This window comes from Thamnophis sirtalis, unplaced genomic scaffold (genome assembly GCF_051295495.1).
Source record: "Thamnophis sirtalis isolate CommonGarterSnake01/CBP01778 unplaced genomic scaffold, rThaSir2_p1.2 scaffold_11, whole genome shotgun sequence".
NCBI lineage: Eukaryota > Metazoa > Chordata > Lepidosauria > Squamata > Natricidae > Thamnophis > Thamnophis sirtalis.
In genome coordinates, this window is record NW_028261391.1 from 16145923 (window position 1) to 16166787 (window position 20865).

General features: G+C 42.8%; 1 protein-coding gene across 6 annotated transcripts in view; it reads left to right on the plus strand.

The window, feature by feature from the left end:
- Nucleotides 1-2989: 2989 nt before the first annotated feature.
- The window catches only part of TNIK (TRAF2 and NCK interacting kinase), a 348933-nt gene continuing 331057 nt past the window's right edge, over nucleotides 2990-20865 (plus strand). For 3 of the 6 annotated variants that reach the window (XM_087725246.1, XM_087725250.1, XM_087725247.1), the window contains exon 1: nucleotides 2990-3586. In XM_087725246.1, the coding sequence (XP_087581372.1) occupies nucleotides 3530-3586 (57 nt within the window). In that variant the 5' untranslated portion in view covers nucleotides 2990-3529. The remainder of the gene's footprint in view (nucleotides 3587-20865) is intronic. The other 3 variants (XM_087725251.1, XM_087725249.1, XM_087725248.1) reach the window with 3 other exon arrangements.

Genomic DNA, 20865 nt, shown 5'->3' on the forward strand with positions numbered 1-20865 from the left:
TCTCAGTCCTTCTGGCTTCACAGGGTGATTGTTGTGGGGAAAATAGGAAGACGAAGGCGTGTTTGATATGTTTGCCAGTTGGTGTAAAACAATAAAGGCGGGATAAAAATAAATACTTTTAAGAAATAACACTGCCTTTCTGTCATTTGCACAAGGATATTACAATGGAACATGAAATCACCTAGACACCTATGGCCTTATGTTTCTTTTGACATGGAATTATAAATGTTAGGACTCCCGACCAGCTTGGCCAATTCAGCAATATTGAAAAACTACATTAATGCACTTTATTCAGAAATATGTCCTGCTGCACTGAACAGCCGTGTTTGCCTGACACACTAAGCATCAAAAAGCACTTGCATGTTAGCCACATGCATTATGTGAATCCAGTCCATGTAATTCAGTGTGTCACACACAGCTAGCCACTAGGCTTGAAATTTTAGGCCTGGACAACCACGGAACTACGCCACCTACGTACCTAAGCATAGTACGCAAAATTATCTGCTATAACGTCCTACCTGTAAACAACTACTTCAAATTCAACTGCAATAATATATGGGCAAACAATAGATACAAACTCGAGGTAAACCACTCCAAATTCGATTGCAGAAAATACGACTTCAGCAACAGAGTGGTCAATGCCTGGAATGCTCTATCTGACTCTGTTGTTACATCCTCAAACCCACATAACTTTAACCTCAAACTGTCCACCATTGACCTCACACATTTTCTAAGAGTTTCCTAAGGGGGCATTCATAAGCAGACCAGCAGGCCTACAGTCCCTGTCCTACTATACCCATTGATATGTACTCATTTTTTTAAAAAAATTTTTTTTTAATTAAACAGTTTTTTTTTAAAGACAAAAATGTTTTTTCCATTTTCTTCTGTACAACATTTCCACCTCGGTATACATCCATTGCAAATACCCTTCTCCCCTGTCCCCTTATTTCAGTTTCCCCTTTGTCTACACATACGATACTATTATATGCATTCCTTAATTTGCAATCCTTCATCATGTACGTTTCCATTTATACATGTTTGTTCATCTCTACCTATACATTGCTAATGTCTAATTCCTGTGTCTTCTTCTTCTTGCATAATATTTTATTTCCGTTTCATTCTATACAATCACATGTTTACTGTGCATAACCGGGGCATATAACATTGAGTAATAAACACAACCCTCACTTATATAGAAAATGCCCCCTACAATACAAACCGAATATACCACCTTGACCCACCATACACCCTCTTTCAACCCCCTCCAACTTTCATTCTTCCTTCTCACACACCCCTCTACACCTACTTCCCCTCCCCCTCTATCTAACCCTAACCCTATCACTCCTGTGATAATTCCTGTGTCTTCTTCATTTAGTCTTTCCTTAAGCTTTACACCTGCTGAAGGATATGTACTCATTTTATGTGTGTTCATGGCCATGTTATCATTATTTATATCCATCTATTTGTACCAATCTCATATGATAATGTCCATGTCTATCCTGTTACCTTGTACATGTTGACAAATAAAAAAAAGTATGATTAGTAAATGTGGGTTAACCATGGGATATGTTGTATGAACACAAGGAAATGGACACACACACACACACACACACACACACACACACACACACACTCTTTCCATTCAAGTTCAGCCATACCGCTTAAGGCTATAATCCATGCACATCCTTGGAGACCATCTCTTCCAAGAGACTTTGCTAGATATGAAGCCTATAGCTTGTGTGCACATTTGCACCAACAAAGCAGGTATTTTAGGAACTCATACCCCAAGAAAACCTATGGAAAAAGTCTGACTCCCACTGTAAACAATATCGCTTCCTTTCCAGCAGACCACCATAAGACTATGTTAATTGGATGGGTTTTCCAGAGCAGTTCCTGGCTTTTTGCTTTTTGCAGAACCTAAATACACTTGCTGCAAAGTGTGGGGAATGCCAGAACTTGTATATTTCTTATATGCCTGGCTAGCTTTCCTTGGTTTTTTTTTAACAGCTTAGTTAGAGGCCAAAAGAAAGCCATCTTCTACCCCAACCCAATCAGGAAGAATTTTAACGGTGGATTTGAAACAACTGTCACTCGGCAAAGCTTGGTGTTTTTTTTTCTTCTCATTTTTGAATTCATAGTTTGGCAGAGCCAGAGAAAACGACCAAAAGGGAGCATTTGAAAAAAATAGTTGAAAATAAGGCGTGGTCCATTTATTCAAATAGACGAAGTCAGAGTGCTATTGGGCACATTAGAAAGGGGGGGGATTGAGACTCCTAAGGCTGATTCAAAGGTCTTGTTCTCATCTTGGAATTCATGACTGTTGACTTGTCTGTGCTCCATCTCCGGTTCAAACTCACAAGTCCAAGCAATTACCAGGCATTGGAGCGGGGTCGAAATAAGGCCATGCGAAGGCGACTCGGGCCAAGCCCGAGTTTACCCTGAAGGAAACTCGCCGGGCTTGCCACCCTATGCCGATCGGAGACGCCGCAAAGGTTTCAGCAGAAGTTGCGCATCCGCGCAAAGTGCCCTTTCCTCGGATGCTCAACGCGCTTCGAATTCTAAATCCAGATTTATTATTCTTATTATTTTTTAACGCAGACCTTGCAACTCGGATTCTTGTTTCCGCCGCGATCCGGGGTGTCTAAAGAGGATCGGGCTGCGTTTTGGGGGGCAAGGGTTTTTTCTCAGCCGGCTCGAGCAACCAAGAACTGGGGAGCGACACCCAGAAGCGGCAGAGCAGAGAGATCGGCCGGTGTTGCCTCCCCGTTTTTGATGCCCTTTCTCCTTTCCTCGGCGCTCCTCTTCCAAACCCGCCTGATTTTCCCAGGCGTTTAAAGGGAAAGCGCGCCGCGCTCCATTCCCCCCACCTCAATCCCCCACCGCCGGGAACCGAATTTAGCGGCAAGCACACGGACCGCGATTCCGCCGATCGCCGCCGCGGCCTCCCGGCTTCTCCAACGCGCGCTCAGGCGCCGCCCCTTGAAGCGGCTCTTTCTCCTCCCAGGAAGCCGCCGTGACGGTGAAAGGCTCTTCTCTCCGGAGCAAGTGGACGAGGTGACACGCCGCGCCTCCTCCGAAAGCCGCCGGTGGGCGAGCCTAGCCAGCCGTTCGCCCCGGGGGAAGAGAAAGGAGAGAGGGCGAGAGCCGGGCATGCCTCCGCCGAGGCATTCGCGCCCCTGAGGGAATCGGCCGCCGACGCCGACTCGCGCCTCCTTTTCTGACACCGGACTGGGGCGCACGAGATCTGGGCATCGCGCCTCGTTTGGAGAGGTCTCTGCTGCACTCGCCGGCTTTCCCCTTCGCCCTTTCCCGGGGAAGGAGGAGGAGCAGGAGGAGGAAGAAGGGAGTGTGCCGAGGGGTCTCTCCCCTCCGTCGGTCCGCAGCGCATGAGGAGAGAAGCGCCCTGAGGACGCCTTCCTCCCGGGGTTCGAGAGACTTGGCTTGGTTTGGCGAGGCTGCCCGTCGGCATTCACCTTGGTCTTGCGCTCCTTCCATCTCCGCGGGCGCGGAGGGAGCCCCCCTCGTAAACATGGCGAGCGATTCTCCGGCTCGGAGCTTGGACGAGATCGACCTGTCCGCCTTGAGGGTAAGGGAGGGATACGGGGCGAGAGAGGGAGAGAGCCGGGGTGAGGTGGGGAGGGGGAGAATAAAACCCACCCGAACATCCCCCCCCCTTTTCCCTATTCCTCCCTCTCTGCCCCCTGCCCGTTTCCTTCCTGCCCACCCCCGTTTCCCCGTTTTAGGATTTGAGCATCGCCTTAAGTTTGCAAAAAAGGGGAAGCTGGTTGCAAAGAAAAAAGGGGGATGTTGGGGGACATAATCTAGATTATTTCACACACACACACACACACACACACACACCCCTTTTGCGGGACGCGGAGGAACGTAGGTGCTCGTTGATGTTTTGCTGAGAATGAAACCCGGGCGAAAAGCCCCCCCCACCCACCGGGAGGAGGAGGGGGGTTGGGAAGGGGAAGAAACATCTGTCTCTTGCTGTCCCTTTTTCATGGTGCATCTCTCGGCTGCAAGTGGAAGGAAGGAAAGAAAGAAAAAAAAGGGGGGTGGAAGGTTGATTGAGAGCTGTTTTGGAGATCACCTTTTGCACATTTGGAAAGCTGTTAATTTCACACTTGCACATCAAGTGTTTTTCCCCCCCTCTCCTTCCTCCCCCCCCCACCCCGGTTTTATTTTTATTTTTTTGGCTGCCTTCCACTGTAGAATCAGCAATGCTGCTCCTATAGTTAGAGAGGAAAGCATGGGAATGTTTCTAGGCAGATTGTGTGTGTGTGTGTATTGGTTAGTGTGCATTTGATAGGTTGCCACATTTTCTCATCCTTTCCCTGGCTTTGGAGCCGCCTTCTCTTAGCCCCCCCCCCCCTCTTCTTGGGCCTTTTACCTTTTTAGCCTCCTTATAAGAAAGACAATGCATAGCTCTTGTAGTAAGTAGAAAAGATCAGGGGTTTCTGCAAGGATGAATTGGGTAATCTTTATATGTGGCCGCTGCTAAATGCAAAGAGAGACCATTGCCCGGCCACACTCTGCAATGCTTTGTAGACTTGGGTGCACAACTAGAGTTGGCATCTGCTTCAGGGTCAGCGTTCAAGATTGCCGATAGTGTCCATTTTGACCATAGGCTGAAATGAAATTGCATGAATGTGCTCCCCTTTGCACTTCTCCTGAAAGAAGGGCTGTGGGGGGGGGGGAGATTTCCTGCCTATTGCAGCCACATGACATGCTACACACATGTTATTGTGGAGTGGAGAGAATTGATGTAATGGTACGTTTTCCCAGAGCGTCTCATTTAGCATAGATTTTTGGCTTCTGCAGAAGCCTTCGGGAGGACTCAGTGCAGGAACAGCTCCTCCTTGTAACTGGAATTGGGCCTTAAGTATTGCTACACTCTGGTTTGATCTTCTGCCATAGCATTCATTTCATTGTCTTAGTAGCGGACCCATTTGGGAAACTATTTTAATACTAGGATCCTTGGAATAGAAGAGACACATATTATCAAAAGATGCTGAACCTTGAGCTTGTTTTTGGAATCAGTAATGAGCATAACCCACAATGGCTAGATTACGACTGGGTAAATCATGGCTGTGTTTACATCCTTAACTATGATTTACTCAATCATTTTTCTGGGCTCTCATGGCATAATAAACCCTCAGGCAACCAGATACACATCAGCCAAAATGTGCTTGGCTGGTTTATAGTAAATCAAGCTAATGTAATTAGTTTATGGTTTAACCTGTTATGTGAACACATGAGCAGTTGAGTTAACCAGCTAGTAAATGTCCACATCAAATTCCTCAAATTTGCATAATTCAGTAATGAGATGCAGGATGCTGCAACTGTTATGGTATGATAGAAGTTGAAATCCTTGTTGATCACCTGGGCTGGAAATCTACCTTTAGATCTCAGTGAGCTGTTTTTCTTGGTTTACACTGAGTGGCAGTGACTCATAATATATTTTCTGGATTCACACATGCAGTAAACTATAAACCTAGATTAATAATGCACAGTGTTACCCAACATGCTATGCCCCCAAAATTCATATTATAGCTCATACAATAGCATGCTAAGAGGTTGGCTGGGCTTTCACGAAATGCTAAACCACAAACTATCCAAGCTCATCTCACCTAACTTGTATAGCTAGCTTATAGTTCAGTATGTCATGTGAACCAATACATGTTGGGTGTATTGGTGTTAAATGAGTACAGCGTGGTTCACTTAAGCATGGGTAAGTGGATCACATTTTGCAATTTTAGCCATGGCTGATGGATCTAAGAAGTTGTTTTCTTAATTCAGTGTGAAGTTAACCGCGAAGTTCATATGCATTAAAGATTTGCTTAGCCATGATTTCAGAATAAACTACAATGGGTTTATTCAACGGGCAGAAGGCCAGTTGGAAGCAGGTTCTAAACTATGGTTTAGACTTCTCAAAGGCTGTAGTGGTGGGTTCCAGGAGGTACGGCCTGGTACCACCGTACCAGTAGTAGCCAGAAGCAGTGGCCACCGTACTGGTACGGTGGCTTGTTTGGGCCGCCTGCCCGCGTTCCATAGCTGTTTATAACATGACCGGCTAATTGTGCATACGCGCACAGCCTGCGGCACCTGCGCAACCTCTGCCAAGCAGCTGGGTGTCGGGCACAGCGCGCATGCCCGACTAGGACGCTGGGTCCGATGCGCAGCCTACCAGTTGTGACCACTGAAAAGTTGGGTTCCCTTGCTATGCTTAACACAATATGTGGCTAAATTGAGAATCTGTCCCTGGTTACTCTATCACATTCTAGTCTTATGGAATCAGGATTGAGGCTTTAAAAAAAAAAAAAAATCAAATGGATGTTCCCGGAGTTATTGATGTTGAAATGCATGCATCATTTTTTTTTATCAATTGCACGTCAGTGTTGCAGAGATCTTGTATGTCTGTTTGACACAATGTAATCCTTCAAGGTCAACTGCATACAAAACTCACTGAACAATCTGATGCTGGTGCTGTAATGCTCTAAGGGTTGACACTGTATGGTACATCAGATTTACCTTTGTGTAAACAAAACTCTGGGAGAGAGAGAGAGAGATTTCTTCTCTTCTTAAAATACACACATCTATCGATTATGGGATATTCTCAAGGATAGGATAAATTGTTCAGTATTAATGTAGCTATGAAGCTGGTTCCTGGCCTCAACATTTCTTTTCCCTCAGTAGCATGTTTTGCTTGCAGAAAGAGCCATGCTAAATCCTTGCTGAAAAGAATCGAGGAGCGAGAGATATATGAAAGATATCAATTTACAATTGCAGAGGACTGAGTAAACACTATCAGGCTAGGTGGCTTATCTGCTGTGTAGCAGTTCCTGGCATGTGGGTCTGACCATATCTTGAGGACTTCTCCTAGGCATTTCAAACGGAAATATCGGGGATTGAACTTGAGGCATTCCTTTCATAGAACAATTAATTAGTGGAACAACTTGCCTCCAGAAGTTGTGAATGCTCCAACACTGGAAGTTTTTAAGAAGTTGTTGGATGATCATTTGTGTGAAGTAGTGTAGGGTTTCTGCCTAGGCAGGGGGTTGGACTAGAAGACCCCCCAAGTCCCTTCCAATTGTTCTATTCTATTCTATTTGTTTACCCATTCAAATGCTCTCCAGTTGCCTTCTCCAAGGACTCAAAGGAGGTGTCCGATATAATTTGGAAAAAGTTACACAAGCAGCTGCATAAAATGGCGGAAAATAGGCATGCTAGAACAAATACCCTATTTTCCTGAAAATAAGACCTCCCTGGATAATAAGCCCAATCAGACTTTGGAGCACATGGGCTAAAATAAGCCCTCCCCTGGAAATAAGTCCTCCCTGAAAATATTGCAACGCAGCAGCAGCCATGAGGTGACCACGCTCGCCGCCTCCTGCACCTCAAAAATATAAGACCTCTCCGAAAATAAGGCCAAGCACTTATTTCGGGGGGGGGGTCAAAAGAAAATAAGACCCTGTCTTATTTTCAGGGAAACACACGCACATACATGGTTTTTTGTTCAGTCGTGTCTCAGAGAGACTTCCTGGACAAATCCTTGCAGTTTTCTTGGCAAGGTTTTCCAGAAGTGGTTTGCCATTGACTCCTTCCTAGGGCTGAGAGAAAATGACTGGCCTAGTGATGGTGAACCTTTTGAGTGTGGTGTGTCAAAAATTTAGAAAATGCCTAAGTTAATTCTACTGGTATGTTGCGCCTGTGTGCACATACACACACACACACACACACACGAAACAATTTATGACATAGTAATAAATTAAATTACTTTAATGCATTAATACATAAAAACTTACATAATTGTAAATATTTGTTTTTTGAAATACCTATTTGAACCAGCTCCAGGTTGCATGAGGTCAGAAAACTTTGTGGAATCCTCTTGCAGGGTCTAAATACAATAGAATAGAATAGAATAGAATAGAATAGAATAGAATAGAATTCTTTATTGGCCAAATGTGGTTGGACACACAAGGAATTTCTCTTTGGTGCATGTGCTCTCAGTGTACAGAAGGAGAATAGAATACATTCATCCATCAAGAATAAAAGATACAACACTTAGTGATTGTCAAGGTTACTAATAAGCTACCAAATCATACTAGGAAACAAATAAAAATAATATAAATTGAAAGATACAAGCAGCATGGTCATAGTAATAAGTTGGAAGAGACAGATACTAGGAAGAAAAAGAATAATAGTAATACAGTCTTAGTAAATTATTTGACAGTGTTGTGGGAATTAGTTGTTAAACAGACTGATGGCATTTTGGGAAAAACTGTCTTTGTGTCTGGTTGTTCTGTTGTGCAGTGCTCTATAGCATCGTTTTGAGGGTAAGAATTGAAACAATTTATGTCCAGGATGTGAGGGGTCTGTAGATATTTTCACAGCCCTCTTTTTGACTCGTGCAGTATACAGATCCTCAATGGAAGGCAGGTTGGTAGCAATTGTTTTTTCTGCAGTTCTAATTATCCGTTGAAGTCTGTGTTTGTCTTTAGAGCACCTTGTTCTCACACAATTTTTGGAGGCTCCAGAGGCTGCCCATAGCAGGGTCTTCTCGTATGACTTCCAGAGGGCCCGTAAGCCTGGTGTGTCACTACAAATATCATGGCATATCATCTGTGAGACAATGTCATGGGCTCACCATCACTGGACCAACCCAAGGTTCAACTTGCTTTGGGCCTAAAGCAAGACTAGAACTCACAGGTTCCCAGTTTCTAACCTGATGTTTTAACACCACACCAAATTGACTCTCATACATACATACATACAAAAAAGAATCAAGACACCTGGCTTTTGAATGACTAAGCCTTTGGAAAGTGGCTTTTACAAACCACACGTTGTGACATTGACCAAAAATCTGTATTCTAAAATATGACACATTGCAAAAGTTCAACTTGTAGCTCCAGCATCTTCATCCAAGTGAAAGCATTATGCTGGCCAAAAACACTTTCACAGTACTATATGCTGTAGGTAGTATCTGATAATATCCTTTATTTAGAATCACAATTAAGCCATAAGTTCCTGTGGTTGTTAGGCAGTTCACTAGTGATCTGTCCTGAGTTTATAATCTTTTTTTTTTTGCAGCTGTTAAGTGTCATTTTAACCAATGGGTGCTTTTTTCTCAGAAACTGGGCAACTGGCAAAAACCACTGAAAATTATGGTCACATGACTGCAGGATGACATTATTGTCATTACACCTCGTACAACGAAATTAAACGCCATCTTCAGTGTACTTCATGCATAAGAAAAACTATAAAAATAAAACAAAAACACACATCCTTCACATGCTATATAATTGAAATTGAAAACCCCTGATATTCCATTAATATTTCACTATACAGTAGAATTCAATAGTTACTGCTCTGGGATAGAAGCTATTTTTCAGCCTATTTGTCCTTTTTTAAAATTATCCTGTACTGTCTGCCAGATGGTAATAGTACAAAAAAAAAGGGTGTGTGTGCCCAGGATGAGATGGATCCTTAAGAATGTTTTGAACTTTCTTAAGGCAGTGGGAGCTATAAAACTTTTCCAAAGAGGGGGGAAGGCAAGCAATAATGCTCTGTGCAATGATGTTTACCCTCTGGAGTGCTGTCCTATCTGCCACTGGGCAATTGGCAAACCATATACAGGTGCAGTAAGTTAATGTTATGGTGCAGCGGTAGAAGGTCACCAGCAGTTTTTCATTCAGTTGTTGTTTCCTGAGAAGTCTCATGTAGTATAATCTTTTGACCAGTGCTGCAATGTGATCACTCCAGGTCATGTCCTCTTTTATGATAACACCCAGAAACTTAAAACTGGCCACTGGAAACTTAAAAAAACACTGTGTGTTGGAAAGAGAGAGAAAGAGAGAGACACGGACACACACGGACACACACACACACACACACACACACACACACACACACAGGTAGAGAGAGACCATCGGAACTTCTAAATCCGGTGGTAAAACTCTTTTGGGGAGTGGGATGTCCATTGTAACTTCGGACAGTTGCTAGGTTGTTCATTGAGTTTATCTGTAAATAGGCAAGAAATCACGGATCTTTAAAAGGCTAAGTGAATTTGGTTGCTATAACTATACACACACACCTATACAGACCGACATAAATACAAATTGCCTCTCTCTCCTTCCAGTAATTGTTAAGAGCTTCTGCAAGGGCATGGTGAGGCAAACCTATAATTATGCAAAGACTTGCAATCAGAAATCAATAGTGATTTTGCTGCCTGAGCACAGAAGCATGGAGCCAGGAACGATTTCATAAGTCAGTCTGACTTTTGATTATTTCAAAGTCAGGGTTTGGACCACAACACAGCTTATCAGGTATAGGAGAACAGTGAAGTGAAATTGACACACTTGAAGAAGAGAAATATAAACACAACTCAAGCCAGGCTGATAAAATTACCCTTGGATATTAAAACTGTATGTGAAAGGAGGAATGTTGAGCAAAAGATGTTTTGTGTTCTTGGAGGTTGGTAAGACCATCACAATCAATAAAAGAGAAGGTTGAACTGTAGGATCCTTAATGTTCTCTGAACTTGGTTTCTTGTAGACATTTCATTACTAAACCAAATAGGTAACTAGATCCCACAATCACACAATCATATAAAGGAGAGTTGCATATTGAACCTGTTAAGGTTGAACTGTGGGGTCCTTGATGTTCTCTGAGCTTTCTTGCAGACATTTCATTACTAAACTAAATAGGTAACTATACACCACAATCACACAATCATATGAAAGAGAGTTGCATATTGTACCCATTAAGGTTGCCTTCAGTGATGGGTTCCGGACCCTGTCGCAACTGGTATGCTGTGCGCAGGGTCGGGCATCCTTGTCAGGCATGCGTGCTGTGCACGCATGCGCACACCACCGCCCACGCATGCGCACACCACCACCATGCGACACCCAGCTGCTCGGCGGAGGTCTTGCAGATGCCACATGCTGTGCATGCGTGCACAATTGGCCGGTCGTATTATAAACAGCTATGGAACGCAGGCGGGCGGGTGGGCCAAACGAGCCACCGTACCGGTATGGTGGTCGCTCCTCCCAACTACTACCGGTACGGCCATACTGGGTCATACCGCCTTGAATCCACCACTGGTTGCCTTCAACATGTATAAAATGTAAGATTCCAGTTTTCAAATCCCTTAAAAGCAGGGGTAGATTCAGTAGTTGACAAATGTATTGCATTTTTTTTTAAAGCCAAGTGTAATATTTATAATAGAAGATGAACATTTGAAAAAGAAATATTCGTATATAAGTCAAACCATGCTGGTACTTAAATAATGTTGGTTATTTAGCTTTTCCTCCTTCAGTAGTGATTTACTTATACCTTCAACTAGTCATTTTAATTCAAATTTGATTCTGGTATAAGCCATACAAATAGCAGGTTTGCATAGTTCCCTATTGGAAAGATGGTGATCAGTGAACTTCTGGTTTCAAACAAGGGTAAAATAATTTATATAATTAAAGAAATTGAGATTGGTGGACTAAAGACACACAAAAAAGTACACAGTATGTGTTGTGTGGAATAATGTGGAGGCTGTTGGCTGCCTAAAATACGGTTAAAAGATAGGAAGAAACCTGGCCTTAGTGACTGGAATTTCTTGGATAGACATGTCTTGTTTGGTCAATATAATTTTATTGCATTTTATATGGCATGTTTATGATATGTTGCCGTGTAGAGCTTGTTGAGTTACTGATGCAAATGCACTACCTATGGGAATTCTCTCCTGTTCACCTAGAATTGCAGTAAGAATCCGTTTTTAGTCATCTTAGAGACAACCAATTTAGTTTGTACTAGGAATTCCACCTAGATTTTTAGGGGTGTATCATGAACTACCTTCTATGTATTGGCATGGCCAGGACAAATTCCATATTGATTTAAGGATTTAAACAACCATTCTCCCTGTATCAGATTAAACATGAGAATTTGGTGATAAGTCTAGAAGAGTATGTTCCTCATTTTAACAGGTTGTATGCCATTTTAGACAGAACTCAAGATTGTGTATTTTTCTTATAAAGAGAAGTCTCCACGTTGTACGCCTATGTTTATAAGGATATATTGTTACTTGGATGTCTAGTGCATTAATTAATGAAAAAACAAAAACAAATTGTACTTCAAGTCAAAGATCCAGGGAGTTTGGAATTTCTTCATCTTGAATCAAAGATAGGGGTCTTTAATATCTGATATTATCCAGCCAAAATCTTCAGTGCTTTGTTAATTTTAGTTTATTTTGCTGTTGTACTAATTCTGGGCGACTTGTTCAGAGCTGAATGTTGTTATGAGTTTGGATGACATCCAACAGTGTAACTATGTATTCCCATAGCCCCACATCTATAAAAACAATAATTTTTTTCAAAGGCCATTTGTTTATTTTACAGCTAATCTTTTTCAATTAAGATAAGATGCTTGTGTGCGAAACAGAATTCATCTATTGCGCTGTTGCCAGTGTGCTCCATCGATGTGCCATCAGTTCCATTTGAGTGACAAATGAGGGGAAAGTTGTAGGATACATAAAAGGATTTTGTGCAAATTGTGTTTTTGTTTAAGTATATCCTCTGGCACGGGCATTTTTTATTTTAGCACTGTGCTGAGGTAAATTAGTAAGCATGTTTTAAGTGCCCTGTTTCCCTGAAAATAAGACCTCCCCAGATAATAAGCCCAATCAGGCTTTTGAGTGCATACGCTAGAATAAGCCCTCCCCCAAAAATAAGCCCTCTCCCAAACTATTGCAACACAGCAACAGCCACGAGGTGACAACGCTCACCACCTCCTGCACCTCAAAAATAATGACCTCCACAAAAATAAGACCAAGCACTTATTTCAGGGGTCAAAAGAAAATAAGACCCTGTCTTATTTTTGGAGAAATACCATGTTATCCCTGCTTAACTTTCATTGAGCTATTTGTAGAGTGTCCTTAGAGGCACATATGACCACAAAGAGCCTGAAACTTTGGTCAAGACCTTTGAACTTGTTGGTCAGATTGCCGGCTACATTTAAGTTTAGTTTATTTTGCTGCTAGATATTGTTTAGAAAACAGAGTCAGGCCTGGTCAATACTCACATGGGAAACCATTGGGCTCATAGGAGAGCATGAAATATCAAAAAACAATCTGGATAGGCAGTCTGAAGCCCATCTCACCAAGTAGTTATGATATTAACTTTCATGGATCATCAAACATATCCTCAGGTGCAAAAGTGTATAAATAGTAAGTGCATGATCTGTCGGCATACATGTGAGCATGATCTCTCTCTCTCTCTCTCTCTCTCTCTCTCTCTCTCTCTCTCTCTCTCTCTCTCTCTCTCTCTCTCTCTCTCTCTCTCTCTGTCTCTCTCTTTCCTTCCCTTCCTCCCTCCTTCCCCCCTCTCTCTCCAAGCCAAGGGAGTTTTGTCCTACTTTTTTTTGTAAGTTGAGGGTGCTTTAAGAGCTGAAGTATAATAAAGGTAATCCAGAGTTCATTTAATGACTGTTCGAAGTTACAATGGCATTGAGAAAAGGGACTTATGACCTTTTTTCACACTTATGACAATTGCAGCATCCCCATGGCCATGTGATTTACATTTGGATGCTTCACAACTGGTTCATATTTATAGCAATAGCAATAGCAGTTAGACTTGTACACCGCTTCATAGGGCTTTCAGCCCTCTCTAAGCGGTTTACAGAGTCAGCATATCACCCCCACAGTCTGGGTCCTCATTTCACCCACCTCGGAAAGACGGAAGGCTGAGTCAACCTTGAGCCGGTGAACTGCAGATAACAGTCAGCTGAAGTGACCTGCAGTACTGCACCCTAACCACTGTGCCACCTCGGCTCTTTATGACGGTTGTAGTGTCCTGGGATCGTGTGACCATCATTTGCAACCTTCTGAGAAGCAGAGTCCGATTCACTTAACAACTGTGTTACTAATGTTAACAACTGCAGGGATTCCCTTAACCAATGTGGCAAGAAAAATCACAAAATGGGCCAAAACCCACTTAACAAATTTCTTAGTTAGCAAAGTACATTTTGGGATCAATTGTGGTCCTAAGTTAAGGACTACCTGTGTTAGCAGTCTTAGGATAATTTTTATATGGACCCTGCAGCTCTTCTTAGATATTGCTGAATGTCCAGTACGAATCTTTCTCCTTCCTCTGCACTCTACCCTTGCAGGGTAATTTGGAGTTACGCTTGAATGCCTTAAGGATGCTGTAACATCTGTTTTGTTACTAGCACTAGCACTTAGACTTATATACCGCTTCATAGTGCTTTTACAGCCCTCTCTAAGGGGTTTAGAGTCAGCCTATTGCCCCCAACAATCTGGGTCCTCATTTTGCCCACCTTGGAAGGATGGAAGGCTGAGTCAACCTTGAGCCTGGTGGGATTTGAACTGCCAAATTGCAGTAAGCCGGCAGTCAGCAGAAGTAGCCTGCAGAACTGCACTCTAACCACTGTACCACCATGGCTCATGATGAGTGCATATTGAAGTTTTCTGTGACATCTACTTTTCTTGGCAGCTACTTTTACTGTGGGCAAAGAGAATGTGGAAACAAAAGAGAAAAGTAATTTGGGTCTGTAGCAGGGTAGCTTTGATTTAAATCAACTCGATTTAACTCATAATTTTTAAAGAGCAATTGTCATCTCTATCCCACAGTGGATCCTCCTCTGATATGCTGTTTCTCACCGACAGTCCCAATATTGCAGAATATATACCATATTTTTTGGAGTATAAGACACACTTTTTAAACCCCAAAAGAGGGTGAAAATCTGGGTGCATCTTATACTCTGAATGTAGCCCCGCCCTCCTGGTCCGTGCATCGGATTTCCGGGTGGTTCCAGAGAGCGGGGATCCTCACTTCCACATGGAACCTGATTCCTGAGGTGGCCCAGGGAATTGCATTGAAAGCCTTTTGAAGGCCCCCTAGGAGCTGCCAAGTTCTCTGACACCTGCTGAGCCTCCTCCCACCACAGACACGCCTTCTTTTTTCTCCTGGCCAGATCCGCCACCTGAAATGTGAGGATCATGGAGGAAAGAGATTTCAGGTGGCAGCGCCTTCCGCACGCACCATTTTTGGAATCAGGGAGGGGTTCCGCCACCTGAAAATGCTTTCCTTCACGATCCTCATGGGTGTCAGAAGGGCAGCAAGGGCTTGGTGGCTCCTGAGGGGGTTGAGCCTTCTCCGCTCCCAACGTCATTGCCCTGAGGGCATCACTGGCAGCCTCTTCCCGCAGCTCAGGAGGTGTGCCCTCTCCCCACTGCTGCTGCTCGGCCTGAAAACACTTTCCTCCATGTTCCTCATGTTTCAGGGCGAGCAGCATCAGTGGGAAGAGCGCGAGAGGGGAGTTGCTCTTTTTTCCATGGGGCAGAAGGCTTTTAATCAAGCTTGATTGTACCCCATTCCAGGTTTTTAACTTCCCGATTTAGCATCCAGAGAAATCTAGTGTCTCTGAGGCACCTCTCAATTGCAGGAGGAGGAGGAGGGCGGCATATACAAAAGCCTCTGAGTAACTGGGAAAGAAAGCCGCACTTGGAACCTGCTGAAAACCGCCAGCCGAAAAGCACCGCATTGAAAAATACGGTAGCCTCATGCTACATAACTGAGATCCATTTCATGCTGAATAAACTAAATTATTAATGTATCTTAAATAGAAAACTATTTCTATAAAAATAATCCAAAAGCATTTTATTAAAATAAATTTGATAAAAATCCCAAAAATCCGTTTTAAATAAAAACATCCGACTTAAATAAAAATCTGATTTAAATACCATGTTTTCCCAAAAATAAGACAGGGTCTTATTTCCTTTTGACCCCGAAATAAGCACTTGGCTTTTTTGGGGGGAAGGTCTTATTATTTTGAGGTGCAGGAGACGTCAAGCGTGGTCACCTCATGGCTGCTGCTGTGTTGCAATATTTGGGGGGGAGGGCTTATTTTAGCGCATGCGCTCAAAAGCCCGGTTGGGCTTATTATCCGGGGAGGTCTTATTTTCAGGGAAACAGGGTAAAAAATCCATTTTTAAATTTTTTTTAAATCATCAATTTTTATTCACCCTGGTCAGTAGGATGTGGACTGTGGAGAAACCCCTGGTATTTCCTTCTTCCTTTTGGTACTTCTTAAGACCCAGATAAAAATATGTCTTTGATCAAATTTTCCCATCAGGAAACTGAATATGTATAGAACAGAATGTAGGAACCAAACAGAGCCAGAGGTCTTGGCACTCCCCACAAGAGGTTGTTCATTATTTCGCACTAGAATAATCTGATTTAATTATTACTTTCTGTCAGGAGACAAGAAAGCAGTTGGGTTTGGGGAAAAGGCATTTAACAAGGAGAACAAATCATAATTCTCTTAATCCTTTCTGCTTTCGCTCTATTTAATTACCAGTGTTCTGGAAGCAACTGCTAGTTAAAAAACCGTTTCCCATCTTATCCTTCTTTGATTGTTAATATATTCCCTTATTATTCATCCTTGAGGTCTGTGCCACAAATCAACAATGTGAGAAGCCACGCAACTAATAAATAAATAAATGAGATGGCTGTTGCATTGGCAGCTAAAATATATTGTACTTTGTAACAACAAATAATCCCATCTGTCCTTCTACCTGCAATGAAATAGGTAAGAGAAATTAGTTTTAAAAATTGCATCTTCAGAATTTTTCGCATTGGAAAGGTAAACATTGCTTTTGCTATTGTGGAACAAATAGGCTGAATACTACCCCAACAGGTATTTGTGTTCAGTATATAAGGGTTGTGATACAAGTTGTTGTGAACCGTCACAAGCCTCGACAGCCCAAATTTAGTTAACCATGGTAGTGTGGCACCTCGCATAGAAAGAGAGAAAAGTAGCTTTTTTTTTAATTGTGAAGAATTACTGTCATAAAAGGGATGTGGTGTCTCATTGGCTAAGACGCTGAGCTTGTTGATCAGTTCAGCATTTCAAATCCCTAGCGCCGCGTAACGGAGGGAGCTCCTTTTACTTGTCCCAACTTCTGCCAACCTAGCAGTTCGAAAGCATGTAAAAATGCAAGTGGAAAAATAGGAACCATCTTTGGTGGGAAGGTAACAGCGTTCCGGTAACCTTTGGTGTTTAGTCATGCCGGCCGCATGACCATGGAGATGGAGACGTCTTCGGACAGCGCTGGCTCTTTGGCTTTGAAACGGAGATGAGCACCATCTCTTAGAGTCGGGAATGACTAGCACATATGTGCGAGGGGAACCTTTACCTTACTATCATAACTAAGATCTCAACAATGGGTACTGTAACTCAGTCTTACCCAGATAAAGTTAGGGAGTGCAGAGACAAATTTACTTTAACAAGAATTAATGCCATGATCTGTAGGAAGGAAATTCAGCACTGAAACTTAAAAGGACTAGAAATCTTTTTCTTCTTCCCTCCCTTATCTTTATATAACACCCACTCCACCAAGGTTGCCAGGAAATCTTGGCTTCCATTTAGGTTACACCCGGGCCAAAACCTGTGTGATATCCTGTAAGACTGGAAATGCAACCAAGCATGGCAATGTAAAACGATACTGCTCATAATTCTAATACCTTGCTCGATTGCTATACTTCTCCTATTCTATTTCCTTTTCTAATCATAATTTAACAGTGTTGGTCAGTCGAGCATGCTCAGTAGCCGTTCAGCTGTGTTTTGGGGTTAACCTTCCACAAAGGTTCTGTAAGCCTTGAGCTTCTGCTAAGCTGCTTGATTTACTCTTCTCTTGCATGTACGAGGTGTTTTTTTGACAAATGCAAAACTCTTTTGGTAGTTTTAGTTTTGCAATGAAAAATACTGTAGGCAAATACATTGATGGTACTATCACCCTGAGGTGGCGCGGTGACTCAGTGGTTAAGACTCTGGGTTTGTGGGCGGGAAAGTTGACAACCCAGGTTCAAGACCCGAGTGCTACATAATATGGTGAGCTCCTGTCCTTGATCCAGCTTCTGCCAACCTAGAAGTTCAAAAGCATGCAAATCATCATCATCTTCGTTTAATGACACCCTAATCCCTTGCAGGGTGGAGTCTGGGCAACTAAATGCAGCTAGTAGAGTGTTTTAAGGGCTGGATGCCCTTCCTGTCGCCAATGAGGAGTTTTGTTCAGCAGATATATTCTCAGTATGCCCAGAGAGAGAGGAAGATCTGCCTCTTCCTAAGATCAAACTCACAGCCTCCTGATTGTGAGGCAATAGCTCCACTTCTAGGCCACCGCACCACTCCTTCGGAAGCATGCAAATGCGAGTAGATAAATAGGTACCACTTTGGTGGGAAAGTAACAGCGCTCTGTGATGTCATGCTGGCTGTATGATCTTGGAAATGTCTTCTGACAGTGCTGGGTCAATGGCCTTGAAACAGAGATGAGCGATAATCTCTATAGTTGGGAACAAGTATCATAAACAATAGCGGAGTAAAATTCACAGGGACTCCATTACTTTTTACCTTTTACTTTCAACCTGAAAAATGGAAACAGAGTGGATCGTTCTGTCCATAGAGCATTGTATAAAAAGTGATGGATTGTAGTTTTAGGATTTTAATTGTGATACCTGATTCAGTAGATGTCATGCAGGAAAAAAAAGTTAGATAATGTTTGTGGACTGCTTTCTCTTGAAAAGTGGAAAAACAATGAGTCTTTGGCCAGGATTGGTCATAGTGGGGAAAACTGTCCGTAGAACAATGTTGGGCTGTATAATGAGGTCATGCATGATAGCCCCTATTCTGTTGCCAGATTAAATTGATCAAGACGCAAGTCTCATAAGACTTGTTGAATTATTCCAGTCTACCACAAAAATCTCATGGCTTGGTCTTGTGATAGTTAATTAAAAATTAGTGGTTTTTGTTAAGGTTTTTCGAGTCCTATGTCACAGATTCGATTTAAATTATAGTTTTAGCTATTGCAAGCGAGTGATGGTAGGCTCTTGAGTGTTTAAGGCAGGGGTGTCAAACTCAATTTCATTGAAGGGCGCATCAGGATTGTGTTTGACCTGGGGGGGGGCATGGCCAAGGTGGGAGTGGCCAGTTCAATGTCACTCATGTCTGGGGTGCCTGTGGTGGATCGAATGCACTGCAGGCCAGTCCTTCAAAGATTCCAGAGTGGCAGATCCAAACATCCTGTTAGCTGGATCCGGCCACCGGGCCTTGAGATTGATACCTAAAGAACCAAGGTGGCGCAGTGGTTAAATGCAGCACTGCAGGCTACTTCAGCTGACTGCAGTTCAGCAGTTCGGCTGTTCAAATCCCACCAGGCTCAAGGTTGACTCAGCCTTCCATCCTTCCGAGGTGGGTAAAATGAGGACCCGGATTGTTGTTGGGGGCAATATGCTGACTCTGTAAACCGCTTAGAGAGGGCTGAAAGCCCTATGAAGCGGTATATAAGTCTAACTATTGCTATTGCTATTGCTACCTTTGGTTTAAGGGGTAATTGAAGGAATCTGCCCAGGTAAAGAAGATTTAGCCAGTCCTGATTTTCATAAACTTATCTAATACAGCTGTGATTTTTACTTGGACCTAACCTGATCACAGTAGCCATCTTGTTAAAGGTCAAGTCTTCTGCCCATGCCAGCAATTTTATAAGAATACGCCCGACACGCTCCTTCACATTTCCAAGCGTGCTCACTAAGTTTGAAAAGGTCAGTGATATCCTGTGAGATAGACGGGGGCAAATTGCTTTCTTCTCCTGCTGTTTTCATATATATTTAGTTACCCGTCATTGATGTTCTGTTTTTGCAAAAAAAAATGTGCATTTATTTTTTCCAGGTGAATCTGGAAAATTCTGCTGAACAAGTTTTCATAAATGGTCCCCCCCCCCCTTCCATTTAGCCGTGTTCAGTCTCTGGGAGATTGCCAGTCCCTTCAGTTTTGTTGGCAAAGTTTTTCAGAAGTATGTTTGCCATTGCGTCTTTTTGGGGGGCTGAGAGAGTGACTGGCTCAAGTCACTCAGCTGGCTTTGTGCCCAGAGCAGAAGTAAAACTCGCAGTATTCCGGTTTCTAGCTAGCTGGAAACTTTGGCTCTTTTCATTTGCACACCTACACACACAAACACACAGACACACACAGAGGGGGGGAGGGGGGAGAGAGAGAGAGAAGAAAGGAAGGAAAGAGACAGAGAGAAAGAGAGGGAAGGAAGAAAGACAGACAGACAGACAGATTCGAGTCCAAGATACCTATATATACTGAGCTTCAAACATGTTTCCCAGTATACAGCATTGTACATACATATCCTTCAACACCGTTGTCTTTTGAGGGGAACATTTTTAAGCTTATCTCTTGGTGTTATTTATAATTTCTTCCATCTGAAATTTCATCTGGCTTCTGCCTTGCATACTGGGGCAAGACTATGATTATGTTTACATTTTCGTTGATTGAATTGATGCCTTGGGTGGCTGTTACTGATCTGGTGTTTCTTTTTAGATTATTATTATTGTTTAAATAATAACTGTTGGCTATAACAGTGAGCGATAATGCCATAAATTAGATTTATATTTCCCTTTTCTTCTTATCTCATGCCTTTAATTAAATTGGCGCATTATGTCTTAATTCCTTTCCGGTATATTGTATAACAGTTCTCATCACAAAAGAGAATAATGTGATGGTTTTATATGTGGTAAACATGAGTAGCTCTATTTGAAATGAAACCATGATTCAAAAGAAGTTCTGCTCAAAGTAGACTGTGTGTGAATGGATCCTCGTTAGTTTGAGCCAATAATGAAAAAGCTGCTTCCATAGTTTCTCTCCCTTTGGCCTTTTTATCTCTTTATAACCATGATGGTGAACTTATGGAACGTGTGGCACAGGTGGCACGCAGAACTGTCGCCTCACCTCCACTCCACTGCGCATGCGTGTGCAACTCCCACTGGCAAGCTGGTTTTCGGATCTCTGCTGTGC